This window comes from Akebia trifoliata, chromosome 11 (assembly GCF_017979445.1).
Source record: "Akebia trifoliata isolate Shusen 1 chromosome 11, ASM1797944v1, whole genome shotgun sequence".
In the NCBI taxonomy this organism is placed as follows: Eukaryota; Viridiplantae; Streptophyta; class Magnoliopsida; order Ranunculales; family Lardizabalaceae; genus Akebia; species Akebia trifoliata.
In genome coordinates, this window is record NC_141385.1 from 40197071 (window position 1) to 40215795 (window position 18725).

Consider the following 18725-nt stretch of genomic DNA (forward strand, 5'->3'; position numbering starts at 1 on the left):
ATCTGATTCTATCTAATCTGATAAATTTAGATCCGGATGGAAGCATTTTGACAATGACCTAATCCGATTTTGATAATCTATAGATAGATTTGGGATCAATCATTTTCCAATCTACATAAATTATATTATTAATTTTATTTAATTATATACAACTTAAACCTATATTTATATATAGATGCCAGTTTCTTCCGATCCAATCAGATCCAAATACTATAACCTAATAAGAATTGGATAAAGAACCAACCCAATATCTAATGGATAATCCGATCCTATTCTTATTGGTTTGGTCCCAGATCTGACTTCGATCCATTGGTATCCCTATCTTAAGAACCGGAAACGGCCAACTTTATACAAGATGAGGCCTAAGGCGAAATTTCAAAATGAGGCATTTTTAATATTTAATATTTTAATAAAAATATTTAAAATTTACTTTTCTTACCTTCTGTGATGAAAAATTATTAATTAAGCTTTTGTAATAGTTATTATTATTAATATTTTGAAAATTTTGACATGATTTATTTTTTTATTTTTTTAATTTCAAGAAAGGGTTGTCTTAAATTTTATTGAAAAATAACATTTTTTAAGGGGAAACCTCAAGTCGGTAAGGGAATAATTTGGCAATGGAAAGCTTTAGAAAAAGTAGGAAAAAAGATCGATAAAGTTGGGAAAACTTAAGATAAATTAAAAATATAAATAATTTTTAAATATAAAAAATGTAAAAATAAATATATGTATTTCCAATATACTAGATTATAAAATAACACTTAAAATTACTAAAAATAAAAATAATCTGTTTTTTTTTTCAAATCGTTGATTAAATTACAGTTAATAATGTGTTTTTATAAAAATCAAACTTCTTTTTAAAAAAACTTTCAGACTTTTAGAAAAATTCGGGATTTAATCAAAAACATATAAAATCATGATTTAATCACAAATTTTTGTCACTATATGTGGATTTTTAAGTTTGTATGTTTGTTTATTTATTTATTATTTTCTTTCCAACTTTAAAATGGAAGAGTTTAAAACGTGAAAAAGAGATCGTGATGAAAGAGTTTGTGTGTTTTGGGAAACTAACATTATGGCAAGAGATCGAGATGTTATTATCTACCTTTTAGTTAGATTTTTATATAGGAAAACTATCCAAATTCCAACATGTAAGCATGTAATAATTGTTTTTTTAATTTTTGAAAAACCATCTCAATTCTAACGTATAAAGGGGTGTATAAATATATATATATATATATATATATATATATATATATATATATATATATATATATATATATAATATATATATATATGGGAGGCGTTCGGATGCCTCTGTTTTAACAGTTGTTTTAACAAAAGAAACCCGACCGTTGGATATATAACGATTGGATGGTCGAGATTGCACGGTGCATTTAAGTTATAATTTATGATTTTTTACAGCGCCATCCCTCTTTTTTATGATTATTAGTGCCACCTCCCTGGCACAATTACAACGACAAAGAGAGTTCTTGTCTCCTCTCTCTCTCTCTCTGAAACCCTCGAACTCTCTCTCTCTCTCTCTTTCGCTCGCTTGCTCATCAAAGTGAAGATCAAAATCAAACCTTAGTAGGAGTAATTTTACCACAGTGTTTGAGATTTCAAAATTAAAAATAAATAAATAAAAATAAACTTACAGTTCTATCGAGAGTTCATTCGTGTTCGTGAGATGAAGTTGCAGCGAGAACGAGAGAGAGTGTAACTTAGTAGGAGCCGTTCGTGTCCGTGCTTCGTCGATGGAGTTGCAGCGAGAGAGTGTGAACGATAGAGCAGTCGTTCGTGCTCGAGGGTTTCAGCGGAGAGAGAGAGGGTTTCAGCGGAGCGAGCGAGAGAGAGAGTTCGAGGGTTTCAGAGAGAGAGAGAGAGAGGCGACGAGAACTCTCTCTGTCGTTGTAATTATGCCAGGGAGGTGGCACTAATAATCATAAAAAAGAGGGATGGCGCTGTAAAAAACCATAAATCATAACTTAAACGCACCGTGCAATCTCGACCATCCAATCGTTATATATCCAACGGTCGGATTTCTTTTGTTAAAACGACTGTTAAAACAGAGGCATCCGAACGCCTCCCTATATATATGGGTCCCATTCCCCACCCTAAGCTTTACCCTACACTTTAACAAATATGTTTTGTCCTACATGTGTTAGAAGTTTTGGAATGGGCTGATTTTTAGTGAGGATGATCTCTATGGTGAGGAGATCATCCTCACCAAAAATCAGCTCATTCCAAAACTTCTAACCCCATCAAAAATGGACGGTTCACGGTTTTTCAATGTGTAAACATGGGGTTAAAAATTTCGAAATTGGCTGATTTTTTATGAGGATGATCTTCTAATCATGGAGATCATCCTCACCAAAAATCAGCCCATTCCAAAACTTCTAACCCATGTAGGACAAAACACATTTGTTAAAGTGTAGGGTAAAGCTTAGGGTGCTGAACATTTCCATATATATATATATATATATATATAATATTTTTTTATTTTTTTAAATTTGATAAACATTAAAGATTTTTTGTGTGGGGCCTACTCAAATCATGGGGATTTAGGTGATTGCCTAGGTGGCCGTATGCTTTAGCAAGTCTTATAAAATATTTTAAAAGGATTTCTCTCTTTTTCTCTGTAATTTTTGAGAGAAAAAAAAATCAATTTTTTTTTTCTCTCCCCCCAATTAACAATCCAAACAAGAGAAATAAAGAGAAATTCATTTATTTTCTCTTCTCTTCTCCTCATTTCTCTCAATTCAAATGCAAGTAAGTGTATGCACAGTGTAATGGATGTTTTTTAGCCATTGACTTTGGCCATTTTTATACAAAGCATTTTTATTGAAAATGATGAATCAGATGGCTAGAAATTACCAATCAATCTGATTTTCTTTGTTTTGGTTGACAAAGATGGGGCTAAGTTTTAATAAATCAATAAAGATAAGGAAACAAACTACCGGGTGTACAGGATTTAAATGATACGCAGGCGAGAGTTGACAACAATTGTCCAGTCTCGTTGGATCTATTCACATATTTTTAGGGTGATTTATGCATACCCCTTCACTTTTAGGTAAATATTTGATAAACCCTGTTTTTCAAACTGATGATATGCTCCCTTATCTTTGTCCTTGTTCTTCTCTTACACACTAATTCTAAATAACCAACATACCCCCATCTTTCGTCTCTAATCAAAAGGCCTTAATTTTTCTCCCAAAATCTACTATTAACCTTTACGGTAAATTTCTTTCAATCTGTTCAATTTCATTATTTTATCCTTTATTTTCAACCTTACCTTGACCCTTTGTAAAAAGTCCTTCGATTTTTACCTCAAAATTCTTTTATGTTTTACTCTCCCAAAAATCTTATTTTTCCTTGAAATTTGGTTTGAAGCATATTATATTTTCAACCTTAGGATTGGGTTTGAGAAATAAAAAATTATGACAAGGGATTTTCAAATAATAATAATATGGGTTTTTTACTGGAGATTAAATTGAGGACATTTAGGGTATGTTTGATTGCATGGAAAGTGATTTTCCATGAAATTTGAAATTCATGAAAAAATAGTGGTGGAAAATAGGTAGGGTTGGAAAATCAAATCCATTGATTGATTTTACTTGGATAAAATTATGGAAAAAATATGAGAAAAAAGAAAAAGAGAAGATGAGGAGGAAGAGGGAGGGGGGAGGATGTGGCGGCGGTGGCGGCGACAGCGACGGAGACGGTGGTGTGGCGGTGGCGACGGCAATGATAACGGTGGAGGTAAGTGAGGAAGAAGAAGGGAGAACGTAATGGTGATGGTGGTGGCGACGGAGGTAAGTGAGGAAGAAGATGATGATGAAAATGTGAGGAAAACGTGGTGGTGGTAGTGGCGGAGGAGGAGGTGAGGGATGGAGAAGAAGGAGAAGAAGAGAGAGAAGCTGGCGGGAGATGGTGATGATAGAGACGGAGACGGTGACGACGACGATGACGACGAGGTTAGTGTAATGGTGGTGGTGGTGATAGGAAAGAAGAAGATATGAGTGAAAAAAAATTGGGGATGAAAAATATGGGTGAATTTCACTTTCCCACCCATATGGGTGAGAAAGTGAAATCCATATTTTGGTGGACTTTTTAATTGGGGTGGAAAATGAATTTCCATTTTCATGTGCAATTAAACACTTGAAAATTTTCATTTTCCATGGAAATTGATTTTCCACCCTATTTTCCATGTGCAATCAAACATACCCTTAAGTCATTTTCTAATAGTCTATCAGCAAAGAATGAGAATAATGGGGGCTTGTCATCAGTTTGAAAAACAAATAGGGGTATCTCCAATATTCTCCAAACATGGAGGGTATGTCTAATATATCACCCAAACATGTTTCAATGTCAACTTCATTTTCAATCCTCTGTTTTCAATCTCAATTTTCAATTCTAACACTTGGGTTCATCTCAATTTCAATTTTTTTAAGCTCTTTGACATCTCTTCCAGCACATTTCAATTTTTTTAACAATAGAAACTTTTGGGTCTTTAATAGAATTAAGTTTCAGTTTCAATTTCAACTTAATTTTCAATCCTCTGTTTTCAGTCTCAATTTTCAATTCTAACACTTGGGTTCATCTCAATTTCAATTTTTTTAAGCTCTTTAACATCTCTTCCATCACATTTCAATTCCTATAACAATAGAAACTTTTGGGTCTTTAATAGAATTAAGTTTCAGTTTCAATTTCAACTTAATTTTCAATCCTCTGTTTTTCTCAATCTCACTAACAACCGCCATGACTTCTACTACTTCTGAGATAGAAAATCAATCTTCCAAAACCTTCATCTTTCGATCAAAACTTCCAAACATCCCCATCTCTAATAACCTCTCTCTCCACTCATATTGCTTCGAAAAAGTCTCCGAATTCTCCGAAAGAACTTGTTTGATCACAGCTTCTAATGGCAAAACCTACACTTTCGCCGAAACTCATCTCATTAGCAAGAAAACAGCCATTGGTCTATCAAATCTAGGCATCAAGAAAGGTGATGTGATCATGATTCTCCTCCAAAACTGTCCCGAATTTGTCTTCTCTTTCATGGGTGCTTCGATGCTCGGCGCCATAACCACCACATCAAATCCTTTCTACCCTCCATCAGATATCTTTAAACAATTCTCTGCTTCTGGTGCAAGAATCATAATCACCCAATCGCAATTCGTCGAAAAACTCCAAGATCCGACCGAGAATTTCCCGAAAATTGGAGAAGATTTAACAGTAATAACCATCGATGATCCACCAGAAAATTGTCTACATTTCTCTGTAATTTCCAACTCCAAAGAAAGTGAAATTGAATCTGTTTCAATCGATCCCGACGACCCAGTTGTTCTCCCCTTCTCTTCAGGAACAACTGGATTCTCCAAAGGTGTGATCTTGACCCATAAAAGCATGATCACCACTGTTGCTCAAGTTGTTGATGGAGAGAACCCTACTTTATATTTGAGATCAGATGACATTGTTCTATGTGTTCTTCCTTTGTTTCATAAATTCTGTTTGAAATGTGTTCTTCTATGTTCATTGAGAGCTGGAGTTGGAATCTTGTTAATGGAAAAGTTTAAGATTGGGACAATGTTGGAATGGATCCAGAAGTATCGGGTTTCAGTGGCCCCGATTGTTCCACCGTTGGTTTTGGCATTGGTGAATAATCCAATGGTTGAGAGCTTCGATTTGAGCTCGATTCGGATAGTCATGTCAGGGGCGGCCCCAGTTGGGAAGGAGCTCGATGAGGCACTCAGGAATCGACTCCCTCAAGCGATTTTTGGACAGGTAAATGTTTTTAAACTTAGTTTAAAACTTGGCTAGAGATTTAATTTGATGGGATTGTTTGATCTTAAACGAGATTTTTTTTTTATAATTTCGCACATGTGGGGTTATTTCTCGGTTTGGACCGATCATTAATAATTTGATTACGTTTAGATAGTAAAAAATAGAGACAAAATTGACTAGGAATTCTATCGAAAGCAAGAAATATTGATTTGTTTGTCATCCACACGAGAATAGATAGAGTTTTCAGAAGGGACCTGACAACAGAGGAAGTGTTAAAGGGGGTCACCCCTTCCCTCATCGGACCATTATTCCTTGCCAAAGGAATAGAGTAAAGGTCCGACCTACTCTATTAGCAGAATGCGTTGTAAGCCCATATTTGATATATCCAGAATGCGAGTTCAAAGCCCCATACGTGGGTGGGTATTAAGTGAGTGTAAACTTGCGATTTAATGCTCTAAAAGGCCTCTCTAAGGAGGCTCAGCTATTAGGTATCTACTCCCCCAAGGGGGTTAGGGGGGGAAACGTCCTCATTATTAGTAGCTTTAGTAGAGTAGAGTAGCTAGAGTGAGAAGCGCGCCTCTTGATGGTTCCAAAGGAAGCTTCAAGTGTAAGTGTAGAGAGTATTAGGTAGGAAGTACTGTAATAAGATGTATTAGTTCTGGTGCGTAGATCAAATGATACAATGGAAACAAAAATTCCTACAGTAAATTTTCGATTTGGCTTATGGACAAATATGTAAATGTTTGTTTGAGTAATAGTAATAAGATTTGCCCATCGGGGATTACTTGAGATGATAAGAAGCGATTAAGTGTGCTCTCTAAGTCGTGACTTTGAATCTCTATATGCCTGGCTACTTAATTGGCTTCAAATGACAGGGTGGGATAGTGCATGTTGTTCGAGGATTAGTCATGTCGAATAAGGTTGGTAATTTGGGTCGAGCAAAGCCCAATGGACCAAATTGGGCCCGCCCACTAACACAGGGATCACCTCGTTACACAAATACATATATATAGTTATGGGGACGTTAGCATTGTCCAACAATTTTTTTTTTCAATAATACTCCTCCTCGTTTTGTCTTTTAGTGAAACAAGGGTGTATTGATTTTTTATACTATAAATGTTTGTTTACATGATAAATATGATGAGCATTTAAGCATTTTGAATTATATATATTATATATATATATATATATATTGTAGAAAAGGCTTTGACAATCAATGCTAATATAATCAATGCATTTATTAATATCATAATAAATGTATTTATTGTATAAAAGATTAATATATTTTTGTCTTTTTCATCAAAAGACAAAATTAAGGGTATGTTTGATTGTATGGAAAGTAACTTTCCATGGAATTTGAAATCCATGGAAAAATTGTGATGGAAAATAGGTAAGGTTGGAAAATCAAATTTTATTGTTTGATTTTACTTGGATAAAATCATGGGAAAATTAAATGAGAAAAAAGAAAAAGAAGGAGAGGAGGAGGAGAAAGAAAGATGAGAGAAGGGGGAGAGGAAGAAGATAAGTGGCGGTGGTGGCAATAGCGGCGGTGGCGATGGTGGTGGTGGTGGTGGTGGCGATAGCGGTGGTGGCGATGGCGACGGAGGTAAGTGAGTAAGAAGATGAGGGGAGAACATGGTGGTGGTGGTGGTGGTGGTGGTGGCGGAGGTGAGGGATGGAGAAGGAGAAGAAGCGAGAGAGAGAGACAGAGACAGAGAGAAAAGGTGGTCGGAGATGGTGATGACAGCGACGGTGAAGGCAACGACGACGGTGATGGTGATGGTGACGATGACGAGGTTAGTGTAATGGTGGTGGTGAAGAAGAAGATATGAGTTTGAAAAAATTGGAGATGGAAAATATGGATGGATTTCACTTTCCCACCCATATGGGTGGGAAAGTGAAATCCATGTTTTGGTGGACTTTTTGATTGAGGTGGAAAATAAATTTCCATTTCCATGTGCAATCAAACACTTGAAAAATATTATTTTCCATAGAAATTGATTTTCCACCCTATTTTCCATGTGCAATCAAACATACCCTAGGAGTATTATTGGAAAAAAAAAAAGTCGTGCTGGGGTGACACAGTATTTATTGTGATTCTCACAATTCTTACGTGGACATGCATACATAACCGTAAATGATTTTTACTCGTATCGCGAGGAAACACATCTATGGTTATGTGCACATCCCACGTCATACTTGTGAGAATCGCAATAAATACTTTTTGTCATTTCAACATTTTTCGAAAAAGAAAGTTTTAGACAATGCTAACATCTCCATGAGATCTTGGATGTTAGTATTTCCCTATAATTATATAATTATAAAAATAACTAGAAAAATGTCATTCATTTGATGAGAAATAAATAAACACTAACAAAATTTTGAATGACTAAAACTTGAGGAGCTAGTTTTGAAGTAACTCAAAGAAAAACAACAATTGAAGTACAAGAGGTATCAAGTTGAAAAATAAAGGGAGTTACATCAAAATGCATCAAGGCAAGTAAGAAACTCAACGATTGGACTTGACATAGTTCATTCCATCGAGTTGTCGGGATGAATCACCTCAAAATCCAATCGAGTTGACTTGACGAATTTTGAAACTATGATTTTACTTTTCTAATAATATAATTTTATTTTTCATTGAAGAAAAAAATGGAGTTAGTTATAATGGTTCAAAAGTTTTTTTTTTTTCCTTTCAGGTTTATGGGATGACAGAAGCAGGGGTGATGTCAATGTGCCTGGGATTTGCAAAGCAACCCTTTCCAAGTAAGTCTGGCTCATGCGGGGGAGTGACCAGGAATTTGGAACTCAAGATTGTTGATCCAAAAACTGGTTTCTCTCTTTGGCACAACCAACCTGGGGAGATTTGCATCCGTGGACCTCAAATTATGAAAGGTCAAGCCCTCTTATCTTTTTTCTTCTTCTTTTTTTTTATGAGAGGGGTGTCCGAACTTACATCCGACTAGTGAAATGTAGTCTTACCCTAGAGCGCCATTCTCAAAATTTAAGAACTCTAAAAAAGAATTAATCGAAATCAAATCGATTTTTCATGATAAGTATCATGGGTATATTAAAAACTGATTTAACCCCAAAGGGTTGGTCTAGTGGCAAGCTGAGCCTTGATAAGCTCCTAAGGAATTGTAAGTCAAGTGTTCGAAACCCCATGAAGTTATGATTCCTTGGGGCCACCCTCCAGGGTACAATTAACCCTTGACTCAACCAGTTGCACATAGGACTTTTCAAGGGGGCGGTGGGTGTGGGTGTGTGTGTGACCATGGGATTAGTCTCACCCAAAGGGTGTGGATACCCCCATAAGTTAAAAAAGAAAAAATCATATCAAATCAAAAACTGATTTTGTTATTTATATATTTATATTGTAAATAGTTGAAAATATACACTCGACACTCCCCCTCACCTATAAGGGTGGAAAGATTCGATTCCGTGAACTATACGAATCAACGCCCTGATATCATGTTGACAAACCATTTACCCCAAAAGACTGACCTGTTGGAGAAGGAAAGAATTATGAATATAAGAGGGTCACGGGACTTGATTAGGGTATGACACACCTAAGAGTGAAGGAAAATATACACCTAACAAGATATTATTACATAAAGTTCTTCAAGTTTTTATACAAAATATATATTTGAACTTAAAGTAGGCCATGTATTCTGGAACTTTATTGGTTGGAAAGAAGATGGATTATAGTTTTTTGAAGAAAAAACAAAAAAAAATTAAATCATATTGTAACTAAGACAAATTGTAATTATGTGATACTTTAGTAGAAAATGTGTTGTACAGAGCTGATATATTTATGATACTTTTTTGTCACCTAATTATAGGATATCTAAACAACACAGATGCAACATCAACTACAATTGATGTGGAGGGTTGGCTCCACACTGGAGATATCGGCTACGTCGATGATGATGATGAGGTTTTCATTGTAGACAGACTGAAAGAACTCATCAAAGTCAAAGGTTTTCAGGTATTCTTCCTTTTATGATTTACATTTTATTTTAAAAATCAGATTATTGAACCAGTATTCCAATAAAGATTTGTTATTTATCAGTAGGGGTTGCCAATGGAAATCTGAAATTGTTGGTTTTTGGTTCTCAATCGATTCGGTTCAAAGAGACCCGATTCTAATTGATTCCAATAAAAATGTGTGCACAACTGCCCATCGGTTCCGGTTCAGGTTAAATGGGTACCTATTGAGACCCCTACTTATAACCCATTTTTGGATTTAAGTACAAATATTCAGTTTAGCTTTAAACCATGTTGGGGTGGGGACGGTACCTCATTATTTTATTTTGGAAAAAATACTTAAACGATCCGCACGAAGGGACTTCTTTCTAAAATAGTCCCTAAATTTTAGGTGGTAGCTTGACACGACATTCAGTAAAATTTTCTTTTCTAAATGGTCCCTTGTTATTGTCAAACTCACCACTTTTTTATTTACTGTCGAGTTTACAATTTTTACTATTGAATTCGACGTTGGTAAAATTCACTCATTTTCAATTTTCAAGTTTTTTCAACTAAAATATATGAACAGATTAACTAAAAACTTGATATAACAACTTATTTAGATGATTTCAATCCAAAAGAATCATTCTTGGTCAATTTTCATCTAAAAATTATTAAAAGAAGTGAAAAATCCTAATTTTTTATATACATCTTCAAAATATTTTTAAAAAATCCCTTGAAAATGGCTTCTTCTTCCTTCTTAAATTCTTTTTGACAGGTTGAAGTCTCAGAAATTTGATTTAGATGCCAAAAATTCAATTTTTTAGATGAGAACAATGAATTTAAACGGTTAACGCATTTAATCGTGAGAAATGAGGTCAAGGGACTGTTAAGAAAATAAAAGTTTACTAAATGAACTATTACTGCCTAAACTTAGGATTATTTAGAAACAAATTCCTCCACGAGGGTCCTTTAAGTAATTTTCCCTTTTATTTTTCTAATTGTAAAAATTATCCGTTTTGAATTGGACCTTGTGAGATTGGGTTTTATAGGATCTCAATGCTAGTGACCAAATTCAATCTAGTAACATCAGATCAATCTGGATCAGATCAAATCCCATTTATATACATATTGTAAATCAACTTCATTTATCTATAATTACATACTTTCTCACATTTTATTGAACCAATCGACTACGGTACCAAGTTGGATCCTTGTTGAAACCCAAATTCGATCCAGATATGAAGTTTTGGATCTCAACAGATTAGATCTGGGTTTGATCCGATCCATTACCAGCCTTACAAGACCCTATAACCAGATGCTAATGTACATTAATGACTATATCACCCCTTCGCTATAAACATAATTTCATTTTGTGTGCATAGGTACCACCAGCCGAGCTTGAGGCCCTACTTCTAAGCCATCCATCAATTTCAGATGCAGCCGTCGTGCCGTAATTAAAAGCCCTCAAATTAACTTAATAATTAAGCACCACTTGAAATTGAAAGCTACACGTAATTAATTTTTTCTTTTGTCGATTACAGTCAAAAAGATGTTGTTGCTGGTGAAGTTCCTGTCGCATTTGTCGTCCCATCGCGGGATGATTTTGAGCTTACTGAGGAGGCCATTAAAGAATTCATAGCCAAACAGGTTAGTTCTTTGGGATAAGACTTTGTTGTTTTTTTCACCATTTATTTTTACTAATGATAATTATTTTTCAAAAAAAAATTACAATATCATTTGTTGTGTCTCTTTAACATGAGAATTTAAAACATATTAAAAAAAAAAAAAAACTGTTTTTCAAGTATCCTTTGTAATGTTTATCATTTTAGCATTTTTTTCCCCTAAAGTATCCTAATACCACAACTCAAAAAATACAATTCTTTGGGGGTGGTTTTGTAATTTACACACATTTCATGACCACCTCTTGAATTATCCAAATTTATGAAGGTCCAAGATATACATGACTTATCCTCAAAATCTGTGTTTTATCTCGATTGTTGGATTTTGTATTTTAATGGTCTGGATATCTTCTTTTTCTTCATGAGTCATCGAATGCCAACCAACCATTTTATAACATAACTAAATTATTTTATTGCAACTAATCATATCTACCAATGTGAAAACTTCTGGTAGAAGTGTCGTCTAGTTGATCAATCCTCCATGGAAACCTAGGAACCGAGTCACATAGGTGGCCCATCAACGCCTCAATTGAGACGGGTTTGGCGTGGTGGGACATCTCTCCAATGGGGGTGTACCAGAATGTTTGGATGCTAGGACATGCCTGTCATTTCCAAGATTAACACCACACAAGGCACAGCTTTGAGTTCTGGGATAAGCTGGAACACCTTCATGTTAACTAATTCGGTGCGAGTGGTTTTGTGTGAACAGGTGGTGTTTTACAAAAGACTTCACAAGGTCTACTTCATACTTGCTATTCCAAAGTCTCCTTCAGGAAAGATTCTAAGAAGAGTTCTTAGAGCCAAATTGGCTTCAGGTTCCTAAATGTTGCTTGCTTGTACTATCATTCTCTGTCCCAAATTGTTTAGTATTATTCTGGTCTGACCATAACTAAGATAACAAAGATACCGAGAATCTGAAATTGTATTGTACAGATAGTTGTTGATCATAAGCCATTAACTCGCTCTACTCACCTTACAAATCAATAGTTTTGGGTTGGTTTGGTTCAATTTGGAATAAGTTGTGGTTCAGAATCAATTTTGTTCGGTTCTTGGTTCAAGGCTTGTATAGAACTGAATCAAATCAAACCGAGACCCTAACCTTTAATGACTTACTACTTTTTAGGAGTTAGGATAGGTTAATGACTTTTTTTATGAATAGATTAAGAGTAATGCTGAAGTGACCTCAAGATTGTACTCATATCTCACTTTCCCGACATGAAAGTGTTTAGAAACCCTATATGCAATGATACAATGTATCATGGTTCCAACACACTTCCATGTCGGGAAAGTGAGATATGAGGTACAGTCTTGAGGTCACTCCAGCATGACTCATAGGTTAATAACTCATTATATGAAATTTCATGTTTAAGGTTTATGGGATATTGGCAACCCAATAAAGTTATAAAACCAAGCTGAACCAAACCGACCTTATTTTGGTTTGATTCGATTCTATGGGCCAATTTGGTTCAGCTCTGGTTCCTATTTGATGGAACTGGCCTATGTCGGTTCAGTTCTAACTTGACCCCAGACAGAACCAAGTTGCGCCCCCTAGCTAAAATGACAGCCTTAGTTAGAAGAAATATTCAAGTTGATGGTCCCAAAGCATGAAGAAGACAAAAAAGAACTTGAATGGAGACGACATTGAAAACAGATATGAAATCTCTCATAATAACAAAAGACTTGGCTTTTGATAAAGTGGAATGTAAGAACAAGATTAGTTTAGCCAATCCCAAAGATTTGGGCACAAAACTTTGTTGATGTTCTTGTAGTCATCATTGAACTAACTCTGGATACATTCATGGTTTCCCCAGAACATGGAATATCAATTCAACAGATGACTTCTTAACCACAAACAAGCCTACACACTGAAATATCTCAAACATCAATATCGGATCCAATGATTTAGATTAAATCCTACCCATCAATTAAGTAGTGACCCAACCCAGTGTTTCATATTAAAGGTCACGTGTAAGAATCCAACCTATAAACAGAAGAGCATGGTGAGTCCATCATTCAAATCTTATCACCCAAGCACCAAATCTACCCTATTGTACGACTGACCCATCTGATCCACTAATTTTTTTTTTTCAACTGGACAAAAGTCTGGTAGAATATCAAGAAAAGAGTCAATAGATCCAATGTTTCAATTTCCGTCCACATGTGAGATAAAGAGGTAGTGTTGTACTCTAAAACAGAAATACGTAGATGATTTTCTTAGATAAAACAGAATCACTGTCACAAAGTCAGACTAGCAAACATTCCCCATGGAGGCATACAATGGAACTCATTTCATTCAAGTTGTCAACAGAGAAAAGAGGATGAAGGGAGACATACAATTGAAGGAACGGATATATATGCCTCAAACTTTCCTCATCAGGAGGAACAACCTCTGATCTAACTCAAAGTGGGCAGCATTGGAGGGGTCTCCCTTCAGCAACATTAGAAGTCCACCAAATGAAGCGTACATCTCCCTGAGCCGAAAAAGAAAAACAGGGACAATGAAAATACAGAATTTTGAAGCGAAATATCTAAAACCAAATTGAGGTCAAAGGAAAAAATTATTTACAACAAGTATATGTTCAAAGAAACGTACACTTTAACATTGATTCCTGAACCTTCCTCTGATATCCTGTACAGCTTCCCATGCATAACATACTCGAATTTGTCTGCAAGTGACTTTCTCGCTCCCTGTATGATGTTCAACAACTAAGTTGTTACGACATCACTAATATTAGCAAAGCGCCACTAGGGCATGAAATGGGTCGGATTTTGGGAGTGATCCAAAGCCAAATTTAGCGGGTTTGGACCCTTGAAGTAGAAGACCCACATAAAAAATGGGTCGAATATGGGTTGATGTCCCTTGATCTGAGTCAAATACGGAATCATCCCTATATCTGCCTAGATCCGAATGATGTATTGCTTTGAAAATTATATTTTTAAGTTTTTCAAAATATCTTTTTCCAACTACTTTAATATAACATGAATTCTTATAAAATAAAAGAATTATAATAGTAAAATAGAATAGTATAGCAATTAGAAAAGAAATATAGCAAAAATATGTCAAACGGTCCGAAATTATCCAACCGACTAACCCAAATCAAGTAATTCGGTCGGGTCAGATCCGGATTTAGTGAAAGCAAAATGGTTTGAATATGGTTTTAGCCAATAGAATCCGAATAAAAAATCGGATCTGGCCCAAATCCGACCCATTTTAAGCCCTAAGCATCACTATATTCAAACTACTCACATCATTAGTATGATCAAGGGTAATATCTAGGTGCCATTGCCCCAATACTATGTGCAACCCAAGATAGAGCATTAGAGAAGCCTCATTAAATGATAAGAGAAATAATAACTTCAACGAGAAAAAGATATCAGGTTAAATCTTTCACAACCACATTTCTACAAGAGAATGAATCATAGACTACGGTGGCGAGCAGATTACCGGCATAAAGTAGCCAGTGTCAGGAGTTCCGTCCAAACTTAGCGTAGGAGCTAATACCATAGTGAATTTCTCTCCAATGTTGAGAGGATATATCTCTGTATTAACATCTAGCTGCATGTACATATCGAACTGCTCACTTCGTGCCTCAATACGAGAAACTAAACAAACACGTAAGCAAACATCGTTAGCTCAAAATTTGGGAGAAAATATACAAAGGGAACGCCTTTATGTATTATGAAATTTTATTGATAAAAAAGCAAGTTTTAGCATCAATATAGAGTTGGGCTATAAATAATTATTTTCTTATAATAAGGTTATAGATAAACGTCATTAAATAAATAAATCTACCAAAGCTTAGATATTCAAGTACAAGCGTTACCAGGATATAACTGAAGCATGCATACCGGTCTTTATAGAGTTCTACCTTTGAAAAATCGACTCTAACTTGACTTGAATTTGAAACAGAGAAACAAAACTTCGAAAGATCTTACCAATCCTCTAACAAACAGATTCTTGAAACACAAAATAAGACATGACAAGTAAAAGTGTAAAACGTATAGTAACTTCTGAAATACTAATCCAAGCTTGACATGATAATCCAATTGCTTTACCTTTTACCTGCTCAAGTTTAATAGGATTAAAAAAAATAAACAAAAATGGTTGCGGCTCGATAAACATTTCAATTGTTTTTTTTTTTTCTACCTTTTTTGGTTATATCTCACAATAATTTAACGAGTCAAAAAGCATTCAAAATACCTTTATCGAACTTTTTACCATCTGGGTCCAACCGAGTCAAAGTGAAAATATCCTCAAAAAGAAGCTCAACCATTCTTTCTGCAAAGTTAACCCTTAACAATCACAATTCACCTGCAGAAATAAGCAATTACGATTATAAATGACCCGCCATTTCCAACAATAAGCTTCAAATGACATAAAAATGTTGAAAAACATACTATGCAGTCACAATGTCCTCGTGGTAGTTAAGAATGCTTGTTGTTAGTGACATAATATAGCTAGGTTCAACAATAATGTTATCAGGCAGTGTAACCGTGTAAAAACCATATTGAAACTAATGGTTACAAGAAGGCATTACTTAACAATGAGCCCCCCCACAAAGAATCTGATGCTGCTATTATTAGCTTCAGCAAATGATTTCATCCCCAAGGTACGAATGGAAAAAAAATTGCATTTTCAGATGTCTAGGAAGTTCATAGGAGGTATAAATAATTCTGAAGTGACCAAGAGAGAATGACAACACAAACTGTAATGCGGGATGCAAATCAAGCCAACAGTAACGGATTCCAACAGAAATTGCAAAATTTTGCATTTATTCTTTCAACATATAGCCAATGGTGATTTTAAAATTTTTATTTTTGCTACAATAATATTTAAAAAAATAAATAAATAATCCTTTCAATAATTTTTCTTGACCTTCATAACCACCTAATTAACCCTTTCCACCACCCTTCTCAAAGTCGAACCACCTTAGAATCAAACAAATTTAGGTTGTCCTACATTGGACCACGACACCAGATAACGTACATGAGACAATGACATGGTGATAGTTCACAGAAAAAAGCACATAAGAACTTAGCAATGTTGGTTAGAGACCACATTCATGAACATACCACTGGCAAGAAAGATGCCAAAGGCCCCTTACGAAGAAGTGAAGATTTTGTTGTGGAATGGGATAGGGTTTGTTCGTTATCGTGATAATTGTGTTGCTTTTCCTTTGTTGTTTTGCATTTTTGCTTTGTTTCCTTCCTTTGTTTTGGGTTGGTCTTCTCGACCCCCCTTGTTGTTCTTTCCCTTAATAAAATTATCTTTATCGATCAAAAGAAAAAAAAAAAAAAAAAGGAACAAGGGCCAGACACCCTCATGAGCGAGTGATGGAGGAGCTAATGTGCCCTACGTATGAGGGTAGGAACAATACTGAGTCTAGAGCATCCTCATTTCTTTTAACAAACTAACAGAATATGAACTAGACCTTAGAAAATCGAAACTCCACTAGGAAAATATATCTTATAAAACAATCTTCAAATTGCAACTTCGACCTAAGAAAACATTAATTGAATTTAAAACAAAAGGAATTAAAAGAAATTAAAAAATCTGATTACAGGAAACCAAATTCCAACAACACCAAAGAGTGCTGGCTCAAATGAGTGAGAGATTAAAAAGGTGAAGAGTCACGTCTGCAAAACTGACTTGTAAACGGATGTTAGTTGAATCAAATATAACCCATATTTGAATCCAAATCCAAAAAAAAACAATTTGTTATCTGAATTCAAAATCTATATTAATATTATATCTCAACATCTAAATTCGAATCAAATGAACTTATCAGATATCTGATTCGTTTGGAAGGTAAATTGGACTTGAAAAATCCTATTAACTGTGTGCAATTCTTTGGTAATTTACAAAGGAATTGGTGTGGCATTAGTAAAAGTTAGTGTGGCAATATCAATTCTCTTAAAAAAATCCTAATCAGAGCATACAAGTCTCTATGAAATCTGTACCAAAAACCCTAATTTTATTTTATTTTTTTCTCAAAAAACCGTCTTCAATCCTTGATTTTTCATCTTTCAAACCAGTCTTCAACCTTATTATTCCATTTACTTCAAACCTCAAAGAAAGATACATGGAATTTTGGCAAAAAAAATCAATGGTTTTTTATTGAAAAGTGAAATAAAAGGTTGGATTGAATCACGTATGGGTTGATGTCTTAAAAGACGCATTTTAAGAGAAAAAACGAGGGCTTCTTGGCTCGAAATTGAAGATATTTGTGTGTGTGTGTGTGTGTGTGTGTGTGTGTGAGAGAGAGAGAGAGAGAGAGAGAGAGAGAGAGAGAGTGTTACCTGAAATCGTATGCAGGAGAGCTACTATTGAAGTAAAGAAGAGGGTTTAAGGTTTTAACTTGAGAGCTACTATTGAAACACTAACTTTTACTAATGCCACACCAATTCTTATGTAAAAAATCATTAAAAATTTTGCACACAGTTGGTGTGACGTAAGTAAAAGTTGGTGTGTCAATAACCACTTTCTTTAGGTGATTTAGAAGCATGGTTTTAAAACTCAGTTTCACATCTCATCCCGTTCAAAAAATCAAAAAATTGAAGATGAGATATCAAATCTCGATCAAAAAAGTGACTTCTGAGTTGGTCTCGTTCAACTACGATATCGAATTAACTCGGGCGATACGTCTCGATCTCGAACGAGTTTTAAAATCATGTTTAAAGGGGACTACCAAGTAGAAATTAAGTAGGAAAATGACTTTTAAAAGTATATATTTTGAAAAGAAAAAGTCTATTTGATTAAAAAGTTAGAAAGTATGTTTAGTAAACACTTTATTTTTATAAAGTCAAAAAAATACCTAATTGAATTTTTGACAAAAATCTTTAGAATTGGACACGTAGGGACAATCAGTTGGTCGATTTCAAATAAATTCACATTTAAAGACACACGACAATCAGAACAACCAACTCACAAGTCCAATGAAAAAAAAAAGTTTCTATTGGCACCCCAACTTTTACTTATTACGCCCCAATTTCTTAAATTATTTATTACACTCAAATAAACATTAAAATACATCATTCAACTCATCGGGAGTTAGTTGAGATGGTAAGACGCAACTGGGTGTGCTCCCCAAGTCGTCCCTTCAAGTCTCACTATGCCCCTCCATACAAATGTGGTAGAATACTTGTTGTAACACATGTCGAATGGGTAGTTGTGTGCAGCCCCAAGTAGTCTAGTCTCACCTAAAGTGGGGATACTCTAGGTTACAAAAAATTAAATAAATAAATAAAATCATTGAAACATTATAAAAGTTTGGTTTAAATTATTAC

At 34.8% G+C, this 18725-nt stretch overlaps 2 protein-coding genes across 2 annotated transcripts; one reads left to right on the forward strand and one right to left on the reverse strand.

Annotated features, from left to right (window-relative positions):
* The first annotated feature begins 4451 nt into the window (after positions 1-4451).
* LOC147391632 (4-coumarate--CoA ligase 2-like) lies at positions 4452-12368 on the forward strand. Its single transcript, XM_086457807.1, has 6 exons — positions 4452-5790; positions 8490-8685; positions 9633-9778; positions 11142-11209; positions 11301-11406; positions 12148-12368. The coding sequence occupies exons 1-6, from the start codon at positions 4765-4767 to the stop codon at positions 12259-12261; spliced, it is 1656 nt and encodes a 551-aa protein (XP_086313933.1). The 5' UTR covers positions 4452-4764; the 3' UTR covers positions 12262-12368.
* Positions 12369-13617: 1249 nt separating this feature from the next.
* LOC147391633 (DNA-directed RNA polymerases II, IV and V subunit 8B-like) lies at positions 13618-17771 on the reverse strand. The gene is made up of 5 exons (XM_086457808.1): positions 17739-17771; positions 15640-15750; positions 14884-15041; positions 14032-14126; positions 13618-13909 (listed from the first exon to the last, which is right to left on the reverse strand). The coding sequence occupies exons 2-5, from the start codon at positions 15710-15712 to the stop codon at positions 13798-13800; spliced, it is 438 nt and encodes a 145-aa protein (XP_086313934.1). The 5' UTR covers positions 15713-15750; positions 17739-17771; the 3' UTR covers positions 13618-13797.
* Positions 17772-18725: the final 954 nt, after the last annotated feature.

Excerpts from the sequence above, each read along its gene's own strand:
- LOC147391632 (XM_086457807.1), top strand. The coding sequence starts at position 4,765 with ATGACTTCTACTACTTCTGAGATAGAAAATCAATCTTCCAAAACCTTC. Across the intron at positions 8,686-9,632 it reads TGGACCTCAAATTATGAAAG|GATATCTAAACAACACAGAT; the intron begins GTCAAGCCCTCT and ends ACCTAATTATAG. Across the intron at positions 9,779-11,141 it reads TCAAAGTCAAAGGTTTTCAG|GTACCACCAGCCGAGCTTGA; the intron begins GTATTCTTCCTT and ends TTGTGTGCATAG.
- LOC147391633 (XM_086457808.1), bottom strand. The coding sequence starts at position 15,712 with ATGGTTGAGCTTCTTTTTGAGGATATTTTCACTTTGACTCGGTTGGAC. Across the intron at positions 15,042-15,639 it reads TGGTAAAAAGTTCGATAAAG|TTTCTCGTATTGAGGCACGA; the intron begins GTATTTTGAATG and ends GTGTTTGTTTAG. Across the intron at positions 14,127-14,883 it reads ACACTGGCTACTTTATGCCG|GGAGCGAGAAAGTCACTTGC; the intron begins GTAATCTGCTCG and ends AACATCATACAG.